Source organism: Microcaecilia unicolor, chromosome 2, assembly GCF_901765095.1.
Source record: "Microcaecilia unicolor chromosome 2, aMicUni1.1, whole genome shotgun sequence".
NCBI classification, from domain to species: domain Eukaryota; kingdom Metazoa; phylum Chordata; class Amphibia; order Gymnophiona; family Siphonopidae; genus Microcaecilia; species Microcaecilia unicolor.
The window spans coordinates 571031625-571056860 of NC_044032.1; the positions used below are offsets into that span (position 1 = coordinate 571031625).

At 40.7% G+C, this 25236-nt stretch overlaps 1 protein-coding gene across 3 annotated transcripts in view; it reads left to right on the forward strand.

The window, feature by feature from the left end:
- Window positions 1-25236, forward strand: part of FAT1 (FAT atypical cadherin 1) — a 332072-nt gene that overhangs the window by 227857 nt on the left and 78979 nt on the right. For all 3 annotated transcript variants that reach the window (XM_030191474.1, XM_030191476.1, XM_030191475.1), the window contains exons 8-10: window positions 2996-3271; window positions 8010-8220; window positions 19802-23872. In XM_030191474.1, the coding sequence (XP_030047334.1) occupies window positions 2996-3271; window positions 8010-8220; window positions 19802-23872 (4558 nt within the window). The remainder of the gene's footprint in view (window positions 1-2995; window positions 3272-8009; window positions 8221-19801; window positions 23873-25236) is intronic.

Here is a 25236-nt window from a genome sequence, read left to right on the forward strand (position 1 = left end):
TGTCAGCATCAGTGTCTGGGCTTGCCAGTAAAAGAAATACCGGTCACTTTGAGGGGTGGGGGGTGGGGAGACTTGCCAACTCAACTTTAAGCCAAGATCCCAATTTTTGAATTTTTTTTTTTTTTTGGGGGGGGGGGTGGGGGCAAAAGTCTTGGCTTATAGATGAGTATATATGGTAACTAATAGAGAAGGTTCCATACAAGCCCTTAACAGAAGAAGCAACTAACTTGTTAGTCACTGACAGGGACTAACACCGGTTTAACCACACCATAGCAGGACTTGCTTATGCATTCCTACCCAGTCTAAGATGATATTCATGCACCTTTTTGACTTTAGATGCAACTTTCTTTAAATTAGTACCCTTATTTTCCCAAACATGTTACTCTATCAGATCTTATCTATATGCTCCACCTTCATTTATACTCTGTGCTGTCGATTTTGGTGTTTTATTCACATTCACTTTGATATACTGCCTATACAAATGATCTAAGCAGTTTACAATTAAGTAAAATCAAGAGGGGGAAGGGGAGATGATCACTCTTCTGGCTACAATTTGCATACAGACATAGGACAGATATTGACATAAGGAAAGATTATGTTTAGGGAAGTGTTACAGTTGCAACATGTGGAAAGGAAAAGGAAGGGAAAGATGAAGAACCTTCAAGAAGTGGATGGCCTGAGGGTGTTAATCTGAGGAAATTGAATTAGAAGGGTAATTAGAGAAAGCAAGTGAAAAGTAGTATGCCTTAAGATGGGATCTGAATTTATCAAAGTCGTCTTCTGACCTAAGGTAGAGTGGATAAAGGTGAGCAGGTTGATGTAGTGTAAGTTCCTCATGAGAGACTCCTGAGAAAATTAAAGAGTCATGGGATAGGAAGCAAGGTTCTGATGTGGATTAGGAATTGGTTATTGGATGGGAAAAAGAGGGTAGAGTTAAATGGTCAGTTCTCTCAGTGGAGGAGGGTGAACAGTGGAGTGCTGCAGGGATCTGTACTGGGACCGGTGCTATTTAACATATTTATAAATGATATGGAAATCAGAACGAAGAGTGAGGTGATTAAATTTGCAGATGACACAAAACTATTCAAGGTTGTTAAAACATGTGCAAACTGTGAAGTATTGCAGTAAGACCTTAGGAAATTGAAAGAATGGGCGTCCAAATAGCAGATGAAATTTAATGTGGACAAATGCAAGGTAATGCACAATGGAAAGAATAATCTGAATCATAGTTACCTGATGCTAGGGTCCACCTTGGGGTTGAAGACTGAAGAAAAAGATCTGGGCGTCATTGTAGATAGTACGCTGAATCTTCTGCTCAGTGTGTGGCAGCAGCCAAAAAAGCGAACAGGATGTTAGGAATTATTAAGAAAGGGATGGTGTATAAAACCAAAAATACGATAATGCCTCTGTATCGCTCCATAGTGCAACTGCACCTTGAGTATTTTGCTAAGTTCTGGTTGCCATATCTCAAATAAGCGGAATTAGAAAAGGTTCAACGAAGAGTGACCAAAATGATAAAGGGGATGGAACTCCTCTCGCATGAGGAAGAGCTAAAGAGGCTAGGGCTCTTCAGCTTAGAAAAGAGACCGATGAGGGGAGATATGATTGAGTTGTAAAAATTCCTGAGTGGTGTATAACGAGTAGCAGTAAATCAGTTTTTTTTTACTCATTTCAAAAGTACAGAGACTAGGGGACACTCAAGGAAGTTACATGGAAATACTTTAAAATCAAATAAGAGGAAATATTTTTCACTCAATGAATAGTTAAGCTCTGGAGCTCTTTGCAGGAGGATGTGGTAACATGGAATGTTGCCTCGATTTGGGTTTCTGCCAGGTACTTGTCACCTGGCTTGGCCACTCTTTGGAAAACAGGATATTGGGCTAGATGGACCATTGGTCTGACCCAGTATGGCTACCCTTATGTTCTTATGTTCTAACTACAAAATATCCACTGGCTGTAACATGCAAGGACTGAGATATGTCTGTTGTCATCTGCCAGGTAGAAGGAATAACTGTGGATCTTGGTGGAAATGAGCAGCCAAGCAATATTTTCTACTCAGAATTAATCAACTAGACACAAGATTTCTGATACAGCGATATGATGGATTTGAAATTTATTCAGGGCAGTACTGATAATTTCTTCAAGCAGAAAGTAAAGGATACATAGTTCATGACATATCTTTATGAAATGCAAATGAAGGTAAAAATATCAACCTACATGGCTACACAGTAGATCAAAAAGAAGGAGTTAAATATTTAAAATATGAAAAATAATTCAAAGCAGCAGTGCTTCCTTGCTGCAGAACTAACTAGGAAGAAGGTAAGGGAGAAACAAGAAATGGAAATATTTTTCTTGGTTCTGTTTTTTGTTTAATAAAATCATCTTCCCGGCCCTGAAAAGAAAGAAAAAAAAAATGGGCATCTAGCTAAAGTATTAGCCAGGCTCCAAGAAAACGCTGGACAGCAATTCTTGGCATCTCTCGCTACATCTATTTGCTGCTCTTTCTCAGTGGCTTAGCAGAAGGCAAGCAACTAATTAAATGCCGCTCCGGTAACTTCCAGTTGGTGACTTGCCCTTTGCCAAGACATGGAGAAGGGAGCAGGCGATGCCAGAGCCTAGTATATTCTCAGAGCTTAACTGGAACTGCGTTTAGGGGTCTGTTTCTAAAAACATGCACCAGAGAAATATTGTCATTTCCAATTCCATTAATCAAAAATGAAATTACATTTTTATAGTGAATAGGAAACACTCTTGCCCTAAGTGGCTTATATTTAAGGCATCGCTTCTTTTTCAGCAATTTTATTCGGCATGTAAAATGTGGAAATATATATTGAGCCTTGAATTTTCACTTGTTATTTTTTTTGCACTTTGGTGGTTGTGCTGCTAGAAAAGTTTGTACGTTTTATTTTTACATTTCATCCATAGAGTTGTTGTTGTTGCCAGTGATGACAAAAGTTCTTCATCTCTCTCTTTTTTGCTCCTATTGTTATTTTAGATTTTAATCAAAATAATAGACACCAATGATCACAGACCCGAGTTCTCCACGTCAAAATATGAAGCCTTGATACCTGAAGATACAGTGCCTGAAACTGAAATTCTGCAGATTAGTGCTACAGACAGAGATGAAAAGAACAAATTGATTTACACTCTACAGAGCAGCATTGATCCAGTCAGTCTCAAGAAGTTTCGTTTGGATCCAGGAACAGGTTCCCTGTATGTTACTGAAAAATTGGATCATGAAACTATGCACCAGCATATCCTCACTGTGATGGTAAGCTGTATTATGCAGTGCAGCTCTCTCTCTCTGTCCACTTTACATATCTATAGATGTGTTTTTGTTTTCCTAGCAAAACAGGTACAGGTACTCAAAAGTGTAATCCTATAATCAGAGCTCAGCCACATGCATAGAGGAATCCTGTGCAGAAGGAATGGATCCTCAGAAGCTTAGCTGAAATTGGGTGGTGGAGCAGTTGGGAGGAAGAGGGGGGTGGTTGGGAGGCGAGGATAGGGGAGGGCAGACTTATACGGTCTGTACCAGAGCCGGTGATGGGAGGCGGGACTGGTGGTTGGGAGGCGGGTAATACTGCTGGGCAGACTTATATGGTCTGTGCCCTGAAAAGGACAGGTACAAATTCAAGGTAATGTATACACATATGAGTTTGTCTTGGGCAGACTGGATGGACCATTCAGGTCTTTTTCTGCCGTCATCTACTATGTTACTATGTTACTATGTTAGCATGATCTTCCACTGGCCAAATCTATAAGTGCTTCTTGACATGAGAAAAGCACCAGAAATGGGGAATTTGAAAGAGGGAGAGAGCAAGTTACTTTGGTCAGCTGATAAATTGTTGCTTTATGTTCCATCCTATCATATTAACCTTGACAGAGTCCACGCTTTTCAGTTTTCTATGAGGAAAGTTCTGTTCTATAGAATTCACTCCCTGTTGAAATCCAGCAGATTAACTCTTTGACTTAATTCAGAAAGCAGCTGAAATCCTATTTATTTCTGAAAACTTTTCTAAGTGGCTTAAATGCTTATTTTTTGGGTCTCTGGCTTGTCTTGCCTTGCTCTTTTTTTAACTTTTATACACGTAAGTTTTATTATGTATGTTTTTTGTGACCTGCCTAGATTATGCAGATAGTGCCTTTCTCCCACTGGTGCTTCTCTCTCTCTCTCTCTCTCTCTCTGTTTCTGGTGCCTCCTCCCCCTCCCCCCCCCCCCCCCCCACCAGATTTAGGAAACATTATATTCATAGCAAAATTTGTACTTCTTTCAAAGTAACACATAAAGGGGCCTATTATTAAGCTGCAATTAGCACAAGAATTAGCATACACTAATGGATGGGGACTGTGTTTTACAGTTAACATATTTAATGACATCTGAATAGGTATAGCTAAGTGCAGTATTTGCATGATAGACATTTCTTCTGCATTATGTATATGACCACAACAGTTAACACAGAGGTTTTACAGTTATACATGTTAAGTTTGGTAATTAGCATGTGACAACTGCAAAATGTTACCACTCTTTAGTTATGAGGTCCCAAGAGGTTACAAGTAGGGAAAAAACAAATAAATACATGATAGTGAATTTAAAATTACAGGGTAACAAATGGTTAATGGCATGGACCATTACCAGATTCTCGTGCCGTTCTGGTTACGGTGTACAGGACTGGTTTCTCAGATCTATTAGCGAGCTTCCTGTTCTGTCCAGCTGCTCCTCTCCTAGGCTGCTACTTGGAGAGATAGGGGGGAGGGGTTGAGACTGGAGCAGATGGATTAGAGCAGAGAGCCATTTATCGCCGCCAGTCATTTCCCAGGCAGGGCCGGTTTACCATTGGACCAGGTGAGGTTCGGACCCAGGGTGCCAGCAACTAAGGGTGCTAAAATACCCAGCCTCTGACCTCACCTGGTCTTCAGATTAAGCCTTTTCTTCCCCGCCCGCCTGCTCTCTCCCTTTTTCTCTTCTCCCTCCCTGCGGATACAGTACTGCTCCTTCACCTCTCTCACTCCCCTGCGGTCCTGTAAAGTTTACATCGGTTGCCGGCAGCAGCAGCAGTCTCCATGACTGTGCTTTCAGCCAGCCCCTGGGTCTACCCTCTGCCATTTCCAGCCTCCTCTGATTCAATTTCCTGTGGGCGGGACACAGCAGATAGAAAACCCATGGGCTGGCCGAAGGACTACGGGGCAGTGAGAGTGGTTAAGGAGCAGTGCCGGACTCAGGGAAGGAGCTCAAAGGAAAGGGAAAGAGAGACTGGATGTGGGGGAGAGATACCAGCCCAAGGGAGGGAGAAATGCCAAACCTGCAAGGGCGTTGGGACTCGTGCATATTCATTTGGGAAATCCTGAAAACCCGACTGGGTTGTGGCCCACGAGGACCCAGGTTGCCCATCTCTGCATTATACTAGTGTAACCCGATACCAGCTCGCCTAACATTTAGGTGCTCAGTTACACTGGCTCTAGAGCTGATGTAAGTGAAGACCCTAAATGCTGCAGGCATTTCTTAGCACCTTTGTTCGAGTATGGCTAAAATATCTTTGCAAATACTTTTGTATTTCAGGAATCATACTTTTTTGAATTGAATCCTGCTTTCCTCATTGCCTATAGCCCTGCATGATTGTTTGCACTCTTCTCAAAGCAATGTACTATCTATTTCCCTGCCCTCCAAAATTTGCTTGGAGTTTACCCATCATACGTCTTCCTGCTATCTTGTATCCTCTCTGTGGGCCTTCCGTTGGAACCTTTTACCGAATAGTCTTAGAGCTGACATTTCCTATCAAAAGTTCAAAATGGTCTTAAAAACTTGGAATTTACCCAGACTTTTAACAATGTTTAGGCCTTTCATAAATTTTGTAGGTGTTGTCAGATGGTGGGTTACTTGGCTTGTCTCCTTGGAAAGATTTTCAAACCTTTCTTTCTCAATCCTGTATCTCCTTCATCACTGTAACTCTAGTATTATATTGATGTTATGTATTGGCTGTGTGGAAGCTCTGGAACAAGGAGGCATAAGTTGAAGGTGAAAAGGGATATAGATTCAGGAGTAATCTAAGGAAATACTTCCTTTTGGAAAAGGTAGTGGATGTGTAGAATGGCTTCCTAGTGACAGTGGTGAAGATAAAGACTTCATCTGAATTCAAATAAACATGGAACAAACACGTGGAGGGACCTTTTTGATATGACATCTTAAGCCTGATTTGGGATGTTTTGTGAAAAATGTTCAAAAATCATGTGACAAATAGAACGATTTTTGAACTAGCAAAACATTTATTTTTTTGTTTCGAAAATTGCCATTTTCTTGATGTTTTTGTGCTCGGTGCATCTTTCTTTAAGTACCGTTTTCAGGGAAAAAAAAAATCTTAAGAAAAAATGCACAAAACCAAGCCATTGTGATGTCTGACGGCCAGCATTTTTAGTGGGCTGGCCACACAGACATCCCAGCAGAGCAGTGGGGTAGCCTAGGGGGCACTGCAGTGCACTTCACATAAAAGGTCCCAGGTACAACTTTCACCATAACCCCTTGTATTTTGAGCCGTCCAAGAACAGGAAAAAAAAATCGTACCTCACTGTGTACCACTACAATAGCCCTCAAGCCTGCAGGTGTCACCTATATATAGGTACAGAACATCAGATATTTAGTGTTTTCTGGAGGGCTTACACTTTCCACGACAAGTGTACCAGTTAGAGTGGGCTATGAACCTGGACACCCTTTTCTACAGTCCACAGCACTGGCCACTAGCTTACTCCTGGGACCAGCTTGCTACTCTAAAAGGAATGGCCATCATATCTGAAGGCATTGTGGAGCCTGATATGTACTGTCATTGTTGCCTCTTAGGGGATGGGAAGGGTCAGTGAGCACTGAGGGATTAAGGAGGTGTCATGCCTTAATCTCTCCAGTAGTCATCTAGTCATTTGGGGCACCTTTTTGTATCTTAGTCATGTTTGAAACAGGTCTAGACAAAACCGTCTCAATTTTTGCCCCAGACGTTTTGGTTTTGTTCCATTATGGCAGAAAAACGTCTAACTTTTGGAAACACTCAGGTTCTTCCCCCAACACCCCTCCTTGAAATTTGGACAAACTGTGGAGAAAAACGTTTCAAATCAGAGTTTTGAAAATCGCAACTTAGATGTTTCTCTTTTGAAAATGAGCACCATAGGATCTCTAAAGGAGAGGAAAGGATAGCAGATGGTCTCTATCTGCTCTCCCGTTCTATATTTCTGTGTTTTGTTTAATTTTTGTGCACCACTTTGTTGCAATTGGTGAAAAGCAGTTAATCAAATCTAAGAAATGTAATAAGCTATAAACATTTAGATTTAGGGGGGGGACTTATCAGGGTCTATTTTTAAGACCTGTTATTTTACTGTTCACTCCATTTATTAGTACCTACTTCTCATTGCATAAAAGAAGACCTGCACTAAAATTGCGAGAGTAGCGGTAAAATAACACTTCTTAACGATAACCCGTGTTGATTACTCCCTTCACCCCCCCCAGTTATTAGTAACTATGACTCAACGTATAGTGGGCCCCTTTTACTAAGTGGCGGTAAGCCCAGTGCGGGCTTACCGGCCGCTAAACAGGAAGTACTGCCGGGCTACCGCAGCAGCCTGGCGGTACTTCCCTCCCCTAGCATGCCATCATATCTGGCGCTACAAATATATATTTATATATTTTGTAGCGCCGGAGTGTACCCGGCAGTAATGGGGTAGTGCTACGCACTGCTCAGTTACCGCTGGGTTAGTGTGGGAGCCCGGTAAGGGTTCCCCCCAAAATGGCCGCGCAGCAAGTTCTTTACTTGCCACTCAGCCATTTCCTGCAGGAAAGAGAGACTTCCCTTTTAGTCACTACGGTAAAAGGGGGCCTCGGCGTGCAGGCCCTCTTTTGCTGCAGCTTGGTAAAAGGGGACCAGTGTTAGTGGTTAAATAACATGTCTTAACAGTAGCCCATGTTGGTGACTTCCCCCTTTAATGATATGTTGGAACAACATGAATAACTGTAGTAATTTGTTTTTAAGGTGCGAGATCAAGATGTGCCCGTCAAACGTAACTATGCAAGAATAATTGTTAACGTAAGTGACACAAACGATCATGGCCCATGGTTTACGAGTTCGTCCTATGAAGGTAGAGTGTGTGAGTCGGCTGCTGTTGGATCAGCGGTGCTCCAGGTAACAGCACTGGATAAGGATAAAGGGAAGAACGCAGAAATTGTGTACTCTATTGAGTCAGGTAAGCCATCTTTGGAATTAATTCTGTACAATTTTAAAATGTATTTATTAAAATATTTATAATTCACATATCCATATCTATGTGAAGTACAGTAGACCTTATATAATAAATAGACATACAATAAAACATAGCAGCCTCATAATACTTCACGTGTTAAATGCATGTGTATTTGAAGATTTTTTTTAAATATTAAAAAGTTGTCAAAATGTAAATTGCCACTGTACTTCTACTTTCATCTCTGAACCACTAATTTAGAACGTAGGAATAGCCATATTGGGTCAGACCGATCATCCCTCTAGCCCAGTTTCCTGCTTTCAACAGTAGCCAATCCAGATCACAAGTACTGGCAGAATCCCAAAGGTTAGCAAACCATGCTCCTATTCAATTCTGCTAATCCCAGGGATAAGTAGTAGTTCTCTCCTGTCTCTCTTAATAGCAGATTGTGGACTTTTCCTCCAGGAACTTGTCTAAACCTGTTTTTAAACCCAGATACGCAAAGTGCTGTTACCACATTTTCCAGCAGCAAGTTCCAGAGTTTAACTATTTTCTCTTATTTGTTTTAAAAGTATTACCATATAAATTTATGGAGTGTCTCCTAGTCTTTGTACTTTTTGAAAGAGTAAACTATTCATTCACATTTACTCGTTCTGCCCCACTCAGGATTTTGTAGACCTGTATCGTATTCCCTTTTAGTTGTCTCTTCTCTAAGCTGAAGAGCCCTAATCTCTTAAGCTTTTCATATGAGAGGAGTTCTATTCCCTAATCATTTTGGTTACCCTTTTTTGAACCGTTTGTCAGTGGCGTACCGAGGGCGGGTTGGTGGGGGCGGTCCGCCCTGGATGCACGCCACTGGAGGGGTGCTGAAAGCAGCCGCTCGGCTGTCAGCTCCGCACCTGTTCCGGGGCGGAGGGAGCAGGGAACCAGTGGAGCCAACAGCCGCGTGGTTGCTCCCAACAGGTAATCAATAGAAATAAAACAAAATAAAATGTGGGAAAGAAAATAAGATGATACCTTTTTTATTAAACATAACGGTACATTTCTTGATTAGCTTTTGAAGGTAGCCCTCCTTCGTCAGATTGGAAATAAGCAAATGTTGGTAGATGACAGTATATATAAGTGGAACATCAAAGCATTCCAGTGACAGTCTAACAGGATGGGGGGTGGATAGGTGAGAGACAGGAAGAGGGACAGGTGAGATATGTATGGAGACAGGAGGGAGACAAAGCAGTACAATTTTATGGTTTATAATGGGCTAGAAAACCCAGATCTTTATCAAGTCCTGTCTGGTGGGTAGCAAAATATTTAATCATTCTGACTTCAAAGGTCTTACGTTCCTGTATTGTTTTAAAGTTCCCTTTTAAGATTCTTACCATGAAGTCACTGGTACAGTGTTCTGGTTTTGTAAAGTGCTGCCCCACAGGCATGACATCTTTATTAGTACTGGCATTTTTCATATGGGGGTCTATGTAAATTAAATCTCTTCTTTAGCATCTGACTGGTTTCTCCAATGTAGCAGCCTTCATTGCATTTTTTACACTGAGTGATATATACCACATTGGAAGATGAGCACATAAAAGATTACTTAATGCTGAATATTTTTCCTTTGTGAATGACCGTGGGGTCCTGTGAAATGTTTTGGCATAGTTTGCAGCTGGATATATTGCAAGGATGTGTGCCATTCTTTTCTTTTTGAGTCTGTGTTGGGAACTTCTAATTAGCTTGTGTTTTATGTTGGGTGGCTGTCAGAAGGCCAGCACTGTAGGGATGGGAATATCTCTTTCAGTAATTCATCCTCTTGGAGTAGAGCCTGAAGATCTTTTATGATTTTTCTTAATTTTTCCAGCTCTGGGTTGTATGTCACTATAAGAGGGATTCTGTCTGTGGCTTTTTTTTCTTTGTACTGTAGTAGATTTTTCCTGGTTGTTTTGAGGGAGAAGGCAATATTCTTGGAGATTATTTTGGGGTTGTAGCCTTTCTGTTCGAAGGATTCAGTCAGGGTTTCAAGGTGTCTGTCCCCTGGGTCAGAGCAGATAAGGTGGTATCTTTTGGCTTGGCTGTAAATAATGGATCTTTTTGTATGTGAAGGGTGGAAGCTGGAGTTGTGGAGGTAGCTGCATTTGTCTGTGGGTTTCTTGTATATGGATGTTTGTATATATCCATCACTGATTGAGACTGTGGTCAACAGGTAAGAATGCACCCGGGGGGGGGGGGGGGGGGGGGGGTGAGCAGCAGCAATCCACCCAGGGTAGCAGCCAACCAAGGATCGCCACAGCCTTTTTTAAAATTTCGCTATTTTGAGATATGTTGACGAGAATTCCACACACAAGGTGAGGTTCCACCCTGGAGCGGTACAGAAGCATTTTAATATTCTTTGTCTTATTTCCTATCCCTTTTCTAATCTAGTATTGTGTTTGCTTTTTTGGCCACCACTGCCACACACTGAGCAGAAGATTTTAACGTATTGTCCATGATGACGCCTAGATCTTTTTCTTGGATGGCGATTCCTAATGTAGAACCTAGCATCAAGTAACTATGATTTAAATTATTCTGCCCAATGTGCATCACTTTGCTTTTGTGCAAATTAAATTTATTCTACCATTTGGATTCCAATCTCCTAAGATCCTCCTACAATTCGTCACAGTCCGCATACGATGTAACAACTTTGAATAGCTCTGAGTCATTTGCAGATTTAATCATCTCGCTCTTTTCTCATTTCCAGATCATTTATAAATTTGTTAAATAGCACCAGTCCCTAGGGAATGCCACTATTTACCTTCCTCCATTGATGGAAATTACCATTTAACCCTACCCTCTGTTTTCTATCTTTTAACCAGTTCCCAGTCCACAACAAAACATTACCTCTTTCCCATGGATTTTTAATTTTCTGAGGAGTCTTATGTGAGGGACTTTGTCAAAAGCTTAGTGAAAAAATGTTTGTTTGTTTGATAGGTGCAGTTTTGATATTTGTTTTTTATTTATAAATCAAATCAACCAGTTTATTCACTCTTTCAAAGAAATAAAGCAAATTGATGAGGTGAGATTTCCCTTGGCTGAATGCATGTTGTTGACTCATTAAACCATGTTTGTCTATGTGTTCAGTAATTTTATTCTTTATAATAGTTTGTCATTTTGCCCAGCACTGACATCGAGCTTGCTGGTCTGTAATTTCCCAGATCACCCCGGAATCCTTTTTAAAAACTGGTGTTCGATTGGACACCCTCCAATCTTCAGGTATTGTAACCTGTCATTAAAATCATCTGTAGATCACCAATAGTAGATCAAAAATTCCATGTTCAAGTTCTTTCAGTTTCCTGGGATACAAAACATCCGGTCCAGGTAATATACTACACTTTAACTTGTTGATTTGGCTCAGTGCATCTTCCAGGCTCACAAAGAGTTGCTTCGGTTCCTCCATATCATCCTTGAAAACCATTTCTGGCACAGGTAGACCTCTTACATCCTCTTCAGTAAAGACCAAAGCAAAAGAATTCATTCAGGGGGTCTTTTATTTATTTATTACATTTGTATCCCGCGCTTTCCCACTCAAAGCAGGCTCAATGCGGCTTACATAGTAACAGGAATACAGAATATTGTTAGACAGGGTAAAAATTAAGTATACCAGAATAATAGGAGAGATGAGTAGGTAGGGATAGGCAATGGAGGGGAGCAAAGTGGGAGATATAGTCTGGATCAGTGTAGTTATCATATGGGTGTGTGATAGGTAGATGGGTTCATAAGATTAATCAGGGTCATGTGGATAGGCTTGCTTGAATAAATGGGTTTTTAGTGCTTTCCGAAAGGGTAGGTAGTCATGGATAGATTGGATAGATCTGGGGAGGGCATTCCAGAGTTGGCTGCCTAGGAAGGAGAAGTTAGATCCATAATAGGTTTTGTATTTGATTCCTTTGCAATTGGGGTAATGCAAATTGAGGTAATTTTGTGAAGATTCAGACATGTTTCTGGTAGGAAGTCATCAGATTAAGCATATAGTCCGGAGATTCACCGTGGATAATCTTGTGGATTAATGTGTGCTAAAAATTAGCTGGTGCTAAGGTCCTTACTTCATATTAAGGTTATGCTCCTAAATTTATGCTCATAAATTAGGAGCATAAATTTAGGAGCCTAACCTTCATAGAATAAGGCCCTAAATGCTGAGATGCCCATAGGAATATAATGGGTGTCTCAGCATTTAGCGCCAGCTGATTTTTAATGTGAGCTAAAAACGCTAGCACACCTTAGTAAAAGACCCCCTCAAACTGTCCACTATGGTCTTGTCCCTGAGTGCTCCTTTTAGTCTTTGGCGATTTAATGATCCCACTGATTCCCTCACAAGTTTTCTGCTTCTGATACACCTGAAAAAGTTATGAGTTTTTGCCTCTCCGTTTCTCTTCAAAATAAATTCTCTTTTGACCTTCTTGAGCAATGGTTTGCAACTACTGTAACTTGCCAGTGCTTTTGCTTTTTTTTTTTTTTTGTTTTGTTTTTGGATCCTTTTTCTAGTTTTTGAAAGATGTTCTTTTGGCTGTAATAGCCTCTTTCACTTCACTTTTAACCACGCTGGAATACATCTAGTCTGGTCATATTTTGCAACAATGGCCATGCCTGATTTTTCCTAACCTTTGTGGCTGCTCCTTTTAGCTTTTTTTAAACCCATTTTTCTCATTTTCTCATAGTTGCCCTTTCAAAGTTAATTGCTGGTTAGTAGATTTCCTTAGTGTCTTCACTCCTGTTATTAACTCAAATTTGATCACTCTTTTCCAGTGGACCCAACACTGTTACCTCTTGCACTAAGTCTTATATTCCATTAAGGACTAGATCTAAAATAGCTCCTTCTTTCAGTTCCTGGACCAGTTGCTCCAAAAAGCAGTCATTTATTTTGTCTAGGAATTTTATTTCCTTAACATTTCCCGATTCAAAATTTATCCAGTCAGTTTTAGGGTTATTGAAATTAAAATACACAAAATAATTCCACCTAAATTTAACATAAAGGAGAGGACTTCAGTAATCAAAAATATATGCTAAGAAACAAGACCTTGGTTCAAAAGTATTGCCAATGTAGCTGCTGCTGTTTTTTCAAGGCAAGCTTACATTAACCATTGGTGGAAAAAAAAAAACGCCATACAAAAAAATTAACTGCATTAAAAAAAAAAAATATTCTGCATTGAAAGTCTGTCATTTAAGTGTCTCAAACGTTACATTTATCCATAGAAAACCAGTCTTTTCAATTCTGTTATCCAGTCTTAGCACTAGTTTAGCTCTGCATAATCATTCAGTCAATATATATAAGAAGCCTGATTATTCAAAGTATAGCCAACAGTTTGAGTCACTTATCTGACTTCAGATCACTGCATGCTAAAAAAAAATAGCTTTTTTATCGGTTGTCTCCTGAAGCAGCAGAAGGAAAAACAGGGGAACCCCTATCGGGAAAGAAGTGTTGGCAAAGCTCCTTTTGAATTGAGGTTTGTTTTTTTTTCTCCACTTATTTTTGACTGTTGAGTCCTCCATTATATTAAATTTAGGACTGAATATCTTGGAATCCTGGACCACATCCTTCTAACTCAAACTCAGCAGAGACAAGACTCAGTTCTTAGTGCTCACATCCAGTTACTGCAAGGAGGCCTTCTCCAGCATAACCCATCTACCCAATAGCAGACAACCTGAAAATCCTTTGAAGCACAAACAAAGAATACCATGACCAAAATATTCCATACACTGGAAACTGAGGTGCATCAGAAGCTACTTTCCGAGAGAAGTCTTCTGAATGCTTGTACAAACCCTAACCCTTGCACACATTGACTACTGTAACGGCATATATGCTGGCTGCAAAGATTCATTTATTTAAAAAAACTTCAAATGGCACAAAACATCGCTGCCTGACTTATCTTTGGAAATTCACACTTTGAAAGAGCCAGCCAACTGCTGCAAGCCTTGCACTTGGCTCCCTGTGCAGGGAAGGATAACTTTCAAGCTCTGTGCACTAGCATACAGAATCACCTTCAGTCTGGCTCCGAAATACACGTCAAACCTAATAAACCTACCGCTAAGCAGCATACACACGGAAGCACAAAGCTTTCTCACACTCTACTTCCCCCCACAGCCAAGTTGTATGATACAAGACAGTTTACTCATCAGGCTTCACCTACCTATGCACCAAGAGCTGGAATGCACTCCCAAAAGCATTGAGGAGCCTAGATACTTTCCTGATCTTTCATAAATGACTCAAGGCCCACTTCAAAAAATTCTTCCACGAAGCTCCACTGTGAATCAGCTATGAATAGTCATCACTCTTACTCAGTGACATCCCCTCCATACCTTGCCTGGTCACGACCCTGCATTAGCTTCTGCTAATAGATCCACCTCCCCACCCTGCCACCCTTCCTCTATCCTTCATATTTCCTTCTTCCCCTATCTGTCTTCAAGCCACTTCGATTCTATGCAAGTCAGATCCCCTATCTTATTGTATTTCTTAGTTCCATGTAAGCCACATAGAAACAACGCAAATTGGAAAATGGGGGATAGAAATGCTGTAAATAAATAATTTCCATCTTTCTCCGAATTGGTTGGGGGTAATTGAAATTACCAATTATTATTTTGTTGCCAAATTTCTCTAATTCCTGTTAAAAATTTCTTCATCTGTTCATTCTGGCTTGGCAGATAGTTGTATAGCCTTACCAGTAATCTCTTTCCCTTCCCACATGGAATATCTATCCATATGGATTCCACATTGCTATCTGTTTCCTACTGAATTTTTATTTTGTTAGACTCAGTTCCCTTTTTCTTGTATAGCACCACCCACCCTCCTCTAATTTGATCCACTCTATCATTGCCATATAATTTGTACCCTTGTAAACCAGTGTCTCTCATTGGTTGTACTCCTGCCACCAGGTCTCAGAGATGCCCATTTCATCTACTTCTTTATTTAGTGCAGTATATTTTATTTTATTTGTTACATTTGTATCCCACATTTTCCCACAAATTTGCAGGCTCAGTGTGGCTTACATAATACCGTAAAGGCATTCGCCAAGTCCGGGAGGGGACAAGTACAAAAGATGTTATAATGGGATAGAGAAGGTAAGATACAGTCAAATTGGGTTAGGGTAGAAGAGTTTGATAATGTCCAATACGATCTTTGATAGTGAAGTGTTGCAGGGTTGAGGCATTTAAGTTGGGTCATTCGGATATGCCTTTCCGAATAGATGAGTCTTTAATAATTTTCTGAATTTTAGGTGATCGTGATTTGTTTTCACCATTTTTGGCAGTTCATTCCACAGACGCGTGCTTATGTAAGAGAAGTTGGACGCATGGATAGTCTTGTATAGTCTAAATCCCCCATCTTATTATTTTTTTTTAAGGCTTCTAGCCTTTGTAGACAGACATTTCAAATTGTGTTTTTTCTTTGTATGTACAAGTTGCTTAGAAGTTGACAGAGATAATTTGCAATCTTTACTCTGCCCTCTCCTTAAGGGCTTCTGGCTTTCTTTCACCTTTGTTGATTTTTCCGGATTCCCTAACTTCCCTGTTTTCATAGTATCGTTCAAAGATTCATCCATCTGAATCATGTGCTCCTGAGCAGCTATTGGCTCCTCCCCCTTCTCTGTTCTCATTTAAAAGCTGCTGTAGCTCCTTTCTAAATGTTAACACCAGCAGCCCAGCTCCACCCCAGTTAAGACGGAACCCATCCTTTCAGAATAGGCTCCCCTTTCCCCAGAATATTGCCCAGTTCCTACAAATCTAGATCCCTCATCCCTGCACCATCTTCTCAACCACACATTGAGATTTCGGAGCTCTGCCTACCTCTTGGATCCTACACATTGAACAGAAAATGTTTCTGAAAAACCTATCCTGGAGGATGTGGAGTTCAGCTTTCTACCTAAGAGCCTAAATTTGGCTTTTAGAACCCCCCTCCCACATTTTCCTCTGTTGATGGTACCCACATGTACCAAGACAGCTGGCTGCTCCCCAGCACTGTCTAAAATCTTATCTAGATGACATGCGAGGTGTACCACCCTCACACCAGGCACATAAGTAACCAAGCGATCCTCATGTCCACCAGCAACCCAACTATCTACATGCCTAATGATCAAATCACCAACTATAACAGTTGACCTAACCTTTTCCTCCTGGGCAGAAGGTGCTGGAGGCACATCTTTGGTTTTGAGATGATATTGCATCCCCTGGGGGCAGGTCCTGGCTACAGGATTACTTCCTGGTTCACCAGGATGATTCTCTCCAGAACCTCCCTCTTACATTTTCCTCTGTTGATGGTACCCATATTTATCAAGACATCCGGCTCCTCCCCAGAACTGACTAAAACCTTATCTAGGTGACAGGCAAGATCCGCCACCTTCGTTATAGGCAGACGTGACCAAGCAATCCTCACTTCCACCAGCCACCCAGCTATCTACATGCCTATTGATCAAATCACCAACTAAAACGCCTGTCTTAACCCTTCACTCCTAGACAGACCCCTGGAGATATATCCCCACACAAGAGGATATTGCATCCCTGCTTCAGGATCACTTCCTGCTTCAGCGGGGTGGTACTCTCCTTTTAGGTGACTTCCCTTCTCCAAAGCAGCACAGTGGCTGCCAAACTGAAGGTATGACTTATCTACCATGTCCCTTTATTTAACTTTCCATTCAAATTAGTTTTATTACGTTGATGTGTAAGGGCTTGCTGAAACAAATACTGCTATAATTGTTTCCTAAAGCACATTAAACTACTCACAGTACATAGTTCATTTATCAGCATGTTGTACATTGAGGGCTGTGCCCTGTGAGATCGTGTCTTCTTTTCCTGTTTTCACAGCTGGTTTTTCATTTAACTTTCATCATGGTAATTAAAGTTTAGCTTGCTCTACTAGTGTTAAGAGAAAAACTCCTCTTTCATTCCCAGCTCCCTGCGATGGTTTCAAGAAGAGACCATTAGCTAGCAAAAGCATTTCAAGATGGCCTCTTTTACATAGCATAAATGTGGGTTCTGAGTTAGAAACTGAAAATGGTCACTTGGCACTTTGACTGTGACGTAAACCTTGTACAATATAGTGGGGGAAAAGAGGGGGGATGGGGTTAATATTCTGCACCTGACCTTACTTGAGACATGAAAATCTTCTGCCCCCTGGCCAAACCAGGAAGATTAAATCTGTCAAAAGTTATAATCATTTACTCTTATTAATGGTAGCTATTGAGAGTTGTTGAAATGTAGGACATTAAGAAAAATGATGTCAAAAGGTTTTCATTGTTTTGGCTGTGTTGTGGCATGCCTGCTTCTTCCGTTAGCACATGGCTATAAACCTTTGCTTTTGACTCATCAAGATCAAAGATTAAACACGGCTTATGATTTCCAGAACAGTTCAGGAAAAGAATTTGCGTTCATGTACAGTGTTTTTGTGGGAGTAAATACCAAGATTTTTTTTTTTTCCCTGAGCTTTGTTTTCATATGGTTGGCGACTGCTTGAAGGTTAAGGCACATCTGTTAATCTCCTCAGCCTTATGTCCTCTACATTCCTTACATGCTTGCAATAGTTGATTGAATTAGTAATATGGCTGTATAAGAATGAAACTGTGTTCAGAGCTATATACAACAGACAATATCAACTGTCTGTGTGCATAATTTGGAGGTTTTAAACTATTTTTTTTTTTTTCGTTCTGTGTCTTTTTGTTCAGAGAAAAAAAAAACACTCTTAAACTGAGTGTGATTTTGTGTGTAGTGTGCAATGTTGTGTGTATCAACTCATTCCTTTCTCTTCCTGGGTTATATTAATACCCACTGCTACTCTGCTAATATGTGTCAAATTGCAGCAGGCCGTATTATGCACAGGCCTTAACCTCTGCATTTTTAATCCTTGGCAATTTGGGGGGAAAACATTTGGGCTAATTCACTCAGGAATCTTTAATGAAAAAGTAATGATTTAAAGGATATTTGCATGAGCTGCACTTGAAGTAAGCTAATAGAAACCTTTTATCCTTTAAACACAGTAATTATTTTAGCATGATTAGTCTAGAACTAAAACAGTCATTAAGCAGGTATCTGAGAACAGAACTAGACTTTATTATGTTTGTTTTTGAAACACAACACTAAAAAATGTAAAGCTACAAATTTCTGTACAAAGCAGTGTGTAATCGTTGAGTGGTTGTGGGAAATCTCTGTGTGCTAAAACTTCTTATAAACAACATGTAAGCACTGAAAGCACTCACTTGTGGCCCCGGCGGGGGGGGGGGGGGAGTGGGGGGAGGGGAGTGTACTATTAACTATGTACCATTCTGGTCGCTGCATTTCAAAGATATTGCAGAAATAGAAAAGGTACAAAGAAGGGCAACCGATATGAATAAAGGGATGGAGCTACTTTTATATGAGGAAAAGCTAAAGAGATTAGATCTGAAGAAGAAACAGCTTGTGGGGAAGATGTGATAGAAGTCTATAAAATCCTGAATGGAATAGGGAAATGCGAATCAATTGTTTAGTCTTTCAAAAAGTACGAAGACTAGGTGATGCGCTGTCAAGTTACATGGTAACACCTTTAAAACAAATAGGAGAAAATATTTTTTCACTCACCATGTAGTTAAGTTGCAGAACTCATCGTTGGAGCAAGTGGTAAAATCAGTTAGAGTCTTCTACTAAGCCACGGTATTGTTTTAAGCACGTGCTAATGATTAGCACATACTGGGTACTAGAGACACCCATAGGAATATATGGGCATCTCTAGCGTAGAGCACGTGCTAATCAGTGCGCACTAAAAACGCTACCGTGGCTTAGTAAAAGACCCCCCCCCCCTTAATATAGCTGAGTTTTAAAAAGGTTTGGACAAATTCCTGGAGGAAAAGTTCATAATCTGTTGTTATGGTAAACCTAGGGAAAGCCTCTGCTTATCTCCGAGGTTAAGTAGCATGGGATCTTTCTACTCTTTAGGACTTTGCCAGCTACTGGTTACCTGAGCTGGCCACTGTTGTTTACTGGGCTAGAGGGAAACTTGGTCTGACCCAGTAGGGCAACTCTTTTTCTTATGTTCCAATAACATTGTTATTTTTATATAGAGGTGTATTTTCATAGCACTTAGACTTACAAAGTTCCATAGGTTACTATGTACTTTGTAAGTCTAAGTGCTTTGAAAATGAGCCTCATAATCTCCCATTCTTCTCTGCCATTTCTTGATCCACTGTTTTTGTTAACCTGAATGATTGATAGAGACCATACTTTCTTTAAGCTAGAAAGTGCTTTAAAATGTAATCTTTCGGGACTACTGAGGTCCCTTCATTGAATAATAAGGTTGAAATTGCTATAATAAGCTTCAATTTCGTCTACAGTACATACCCTGAAAAAGGGGGTTCTTAATCTTCCCAAAAGGTTTTCATCATAGAACATCTGCTATTTTGTTGGGATTCATTTGTCAAACCTAAAATAATTCAGTATGTAATGTCGTTATGTATGGTTGAATTAAATGGCAGAATATTTAATTACCTGTTTGTTGCCTGCTTCCCCCAAAACAAACCCCCACACACCTACATATATAACTTGTATACACTTTGCACTGTCACTGTCTTTCAATTTGAGATAAAATTATTATTTTTTTTCTTTTTTTCAGGAAATTTTGGAAATTCTTTTACCATCGATCCTATCCTGGGTACTATAAAGACTGCAAAAGAACTAGATTGTAGCAATCATGGAAAATATGAATTAATTGTGAAAGCTTCAGATAAGGGTACTCCTGCAATGAGTGAAGTCACTTCAGTTCACATCTTTGTCACAATCTCTGATAATGCTTCACCAAAGTTTATACTGAAGGAGTATTCTGTTGAGATCAATGAGAATGCCCATTTGGGTAGTTTTGTTGGGTTGGTTACAGCATATAGTCAGTCATCCGTGGTGTATGAAATAAAAGATGGGAATATTGGAGATGCCTTTGATATCAATCCAAATTCTGGAGTTTTGATCACACAGAAGCTGCTTGATTTTGAGAGTGTGCCTTCCTTTACACTTACAGTTCAAGGAACCAACATGGCTGGCTTGTCCACAAACACAACAGTCATAGTGCACCTTCAAGATGAGAATGATAATTCTCCAGTATTCTTGCAGTCTGAATACACAGGTCTTATCAGTGAATCTGCTCCAGTTAACAGTGTGATTCTCTCCAACCAGAACATTCCATTAGTAATTCGAGCTACAGATGCTGATGAGGAATCAAATGCTCGGCTTGTTTATCAAATTGTTGAACCCTCTGTCCACAAGTATTTTGCTATTGATTCCAGCACTGGTGCCATTCGTACAGTAGTAAGTTTGGACTATGAACAGACAAATATTTTCTACTTTACAGTCCAAGTACATGACATGGGTACTCCACGTTTATTTGCAGAACATGCAGCTAACGTTACTGTCTACGTAATTGATATCAATGATTGCCCTCCAGTATTTTCAAAGGAGTTGTATGAGGCCTCTCTCTTGATTCCAACATATAAAGGAGTAAAAGTTATCACTGTTAATGCCACGGATGATGATTCAAGAGCGTTCTCAGAGCTAATTTATTCTATAAGTGAAGGCAATATTGGAGAAAAATTTTCTATACATCCCAAGACTGGAACTATAACTGTCCAAAATACAACTCAGTTAAGAAGTAGGTATGAACTGGCAATCAGAGCATCTGATGGAAGATTTGCAAGCACTGCATCTGTCAAAATCAATGTGAAGGAAAGCAAAGAGAGTCAGATAAAGTTCACTCAGAGTTCCTACGCTGCATTTGTTCAAGAGAATTCTACTGAAGCTAAAACAATAGCTATTATTACTGCTGTGGGGACTCCTATAAATGAACCTTTGTTTTATCATATTTTAAATCCAGATAATAGATTTAAAATAAGCCACACTTCTGGAGTGCTATCTACTACAGGCATACCTTTTGATCGGGAGCAGCAGGAATACCTGGAAATATTAGTAGAAGTAACTGACGAGCACAAACCCTCAAGGGTTGCGCATGTGGTAGTGAGGGTCACCGTAGAAGATATAAATGATAATATTCCTGTTTTTGTGAACCTTCCATATTATGCTGCTGTTCAAGTGGATGCTGAAGTAGGTCATATTATTCGATATGTTACTGCTGTAGACAAAGACATTGATCAGAATGGCGAAGTGCACTATTACCTGAAAGAGCATCATGAACATTTTCAAATTGGCCCTGCTGGTGAAATCTTGCTGAAGAAAGAGTTTGACTTGGATACATTAAATAAGGAATTTCTCATCACAGTGATAGCAAAAGATGGAGGAGATCCTGCACATTATGCAGAAGCTGTAGTACCAATTACTGTGATGAATAAAGCCATGCCAGTTTTTGAAAAGCCTTTCTACAGCATGGAGATAGCTGAAAATATCCAGCTGCATAGTCCTGTTGTTCATGTGCAAGCTAACAGCCCAGAAGGACTTCGGGTTGTTTACGTTATTAAAGATGGTGATCCATTTAATCAGTTTGCAATCAACTTTAACACTGGGGTTATAAATGTTGTTGCTCCTCTTGATTTCGAATCCCATCCAGCTTACAAGCTTAGCGTGCAAGCAATGGACTCTGTTACTGGGGCTCATGCTGATGTGTTTGTTGACATAGTAGTTGTAGATGTTAACGACAACCCTCCTATATTTACAGAGGAATCCTATGCTGTAACCCTGTCTGAGGCGTCTGTAATTGGAACATCTGTTGTACAAGTCACTGCCACAGATGCAGATTCTGGAACAAATAAAGTTATTTCCTATCATTTAGTGGAAAATAATAGCCAGAGTGCAGGGTATTTCTACATTGATAGCAGCAGTGGGCTTATTTTAACATCAAGAGCACTGGATTATGAACAGGTTCAGCAGTACAAATTGCTTGTAAGGGCCATGGATACTGGCATGCCACCACTGAGTAGCGACATTACGGTCACTGTTGATGTAACTGATCTCAACGATAACCCTCCACTATTTAGCCAACTACTTTATGAAACTAGTATTAGCGAATTGTCCCCTCGTGGACATTTCATAACCTGCATAAAGGCCTCTGATGCAGACAAATCAGATGCAGACAAACTAGAATATGCCATATTAGCTGGCAATGATCATATGAATTTTGCAATTAATAGCAAGACTGGTATTATCACTGTGTCAAACCTACGCAAACAAGTCTTGAAACAGTTTTACGTTCTTAATGTGTCTGTATCTGATGGTGTCTTTAGAAGTTCAGCCCAAGTTCAGGTAACTGTAATTGGAGCTAACCTGCATAGCCCTGTTTTCAGCAAAAACGAGTATGAAGTGGAACTCTCCGAAAACTCTCCAGTGGATACGCTAGTGACTATAGTTAAAGCAACAGATGCAGACTCTGGCCCTTATGGATCCGTCACTTACTACATTGTGAATGATTTTGCCAAAGACAGATTTTATATTTCAGAGAAGGGACAAATATTTACCTCAGAAAAACTTGACCGTGAGAATCCAATGGATAAGGTTATTTCTTTAAGTTTAATGGCTAAAGATGCTGGTGGCAGAGTGGCTTTCTGCAGCTTGAATGTAATACTGACAGATGATAATGATAATACCCCGCAGTTTCGTGCAACAGAGTATAAAGTAAGCATTGGTTCTGATGCTTCCAAAGGTACTTCAATCATTAAAGTACTGGCCTCCGATGCTGATGAAGGCACAAATGCAGATATTACTTATACCATTGAAGCTGATTCTGAGCATGTTGAAGAAAATTTTAAAATTGATCAGTTTTCTGGTGTAATTACTACAAAAGAAAGCCTTGTTGGCTTAGAAGATGAATATTTTAGTTTCTTTGTTAAAGCAGTAGATGGTAGCTCACCACAAAGGGAATCTGTTGTCTCTGTCTTCATTCAAATACTCTCACCAAACGTGCTTCTTCCAAAGTTTTCAGAGCCTTTCTATACTTTCACTGTTTCTGAAGATCTCCCCATTGGAACCGAGATAGATGTTATAAAAGCAGAGAGTGATCACCCCTTAGTATATTCTCTAATAAAAGGAAACACACTTGAAAGTAATAAAAATGAATTCTTTGTTATTGACAAGCAAAACGGAAGACTGAAACTTGAAAAGAGTCTCAATCATGAGACAACTAAATGGTACCAGTTTTCAGTGTTGGCACAAAATATGCCTGGAGAACAAGAGTTTTTTTCTTCAGTAGATGTCAGTATTCAAGTAAGAGATGTGAATGACAACAGTCCAGTCTTTGAATCCAGTCCATATCGAGCGTTTATTATGGAAAATCTTCCAGGAGGAACAAAAGTCATCAGGGTCAAGGCAAATGATCTGGATTCTGGAACCAATGGACAAGTTTCTTATAGCTTAGAGCAATCGCAAGAACCCATGGAAATTTTAGAGCTGTTCACCATAAACTTGGAAACTGGCTGGCTTACCACCCTCAAAGAACTTGACCATGAAAAACAGAACAAATATAACATCACAGTGGTTGCCTCTGACCGAGGAGAGAAAACTCAGCTGTCTTCTTCTACTGTAGTAGAAGTTACTGTTACAGATGTGAATGATAGCCCCCCACGTTTCACTGCAGAGATTTACAAGGGCACAGTGAGTGAAGATGATCCACCTGGGGGTGTAGTCGCTATTTTAAGTACAACTGATGCCGATACTGAGGAAGTTAACAGACAAGTTGCCTACTATATTACAGGTAAATACAATGCTGCATTTATTTAAGTTGTGCTGGCATCATATGTGAAGATATCACTAGTGCAAAATGTTAACATCTAATGTGTAGTCCCATACAGTTTTATCTTATTGTCGATCTTGCCTGATAACAGTCCAAGTAGTCAAGTCATTTCTTGTTTGTAATTATTTACTCCTGGGGAATTCTGCACTACTGCGCAATTCAGAATTTGCATAGAATTCCCCTCCTTCGCAGACTGTGTAGAATTTGGTTGTCTGCTGCGGCAATGCAGTGCAGCGTAGAGATGCTTCTGGCTGTCTCCCTTCCTCCTTCCACATATGCTACTTCAATGCGGTAAGAGGAGAAACTTCCTAGCCGCACATCGGGCTGCTTCCTCTCCTCCTCTGCTGCCTTGGTTCCTGGCAGTTCCTTTAAGCCATGTGGCTGTATGCAAGCCTGCATGGATTAAAGGAACAGCTGGGCCCAGGACAGCAGAGGAGCAGGAACCAGTCCAATATGTGGCGGGGCAGCTCTTCTTCAGGCTGGAGTGGTGTGTATTGGGGGGGGACTGGGGAGAGGGCTGCAGCAAGGTTGATGGGTTGGTGTATGCCATGGGAGGATGAGGCCTGCAGCAAGGTGGAGGGGGGGAGTGCTGGAACAAAGTGGATGGGATAGTCAGGGGAGGGGGCTGGAGATAGAGCCCAACTGAAACCAGGATCTTCTGTTTTCTACTAAAATCGAATCTGCGACCAAAATTGGCTGCTTGATTTTGGTAGAAACCAAACCTGAAATTGAAACTGGCCCTAGTCCCCTCCATCCACTGAAAAGCAACCTTCCAGACCCACCCACCAGTGGCATCTCCCTTCCTGAATCCATCCCTCAGTGGCTAGTGGGGGCAGAAGTGATCCCCACTCGCTCGTCAATGCCTGTTTCTGCCTCAAAATGGTTTCTGGGACTACCAGCGGCATTTTCACAGTGATCTTCAGTCATTCCTGCCTGTGCCAGTTCCGGTATGCTGCTAGAAGTCCCGGAAGCTGTTTTGAGGCAGGAACAGCTGTAGGCAGATGCGAGTGGGGATCGCTCCTGCCCCCACGAGCCACCAGCAAGGGGGCTGCCACTGGGGAGTGGGTTTGGGAGGGGGCTTCCACTGGAGGGTAGGTCCGAGGGGGGAACTTTTTGGTTGAAAAGGGAGTGGGAGCTGCACAGCACAGTTTGGTTCCAGCTGAAAATTCACATGCATTTTCAGATGAAACAAGGCCAAACATGCATTTTGGGTCAGTTTTGGCACCAAATTCAAAACCAAAACCTACATTTGTTTGGCCTCTAGCTGTAGGAAGATGGATGGGGTGTGAGTATCATGGGTAGGGGCACTATGGAAAGTTAGATAA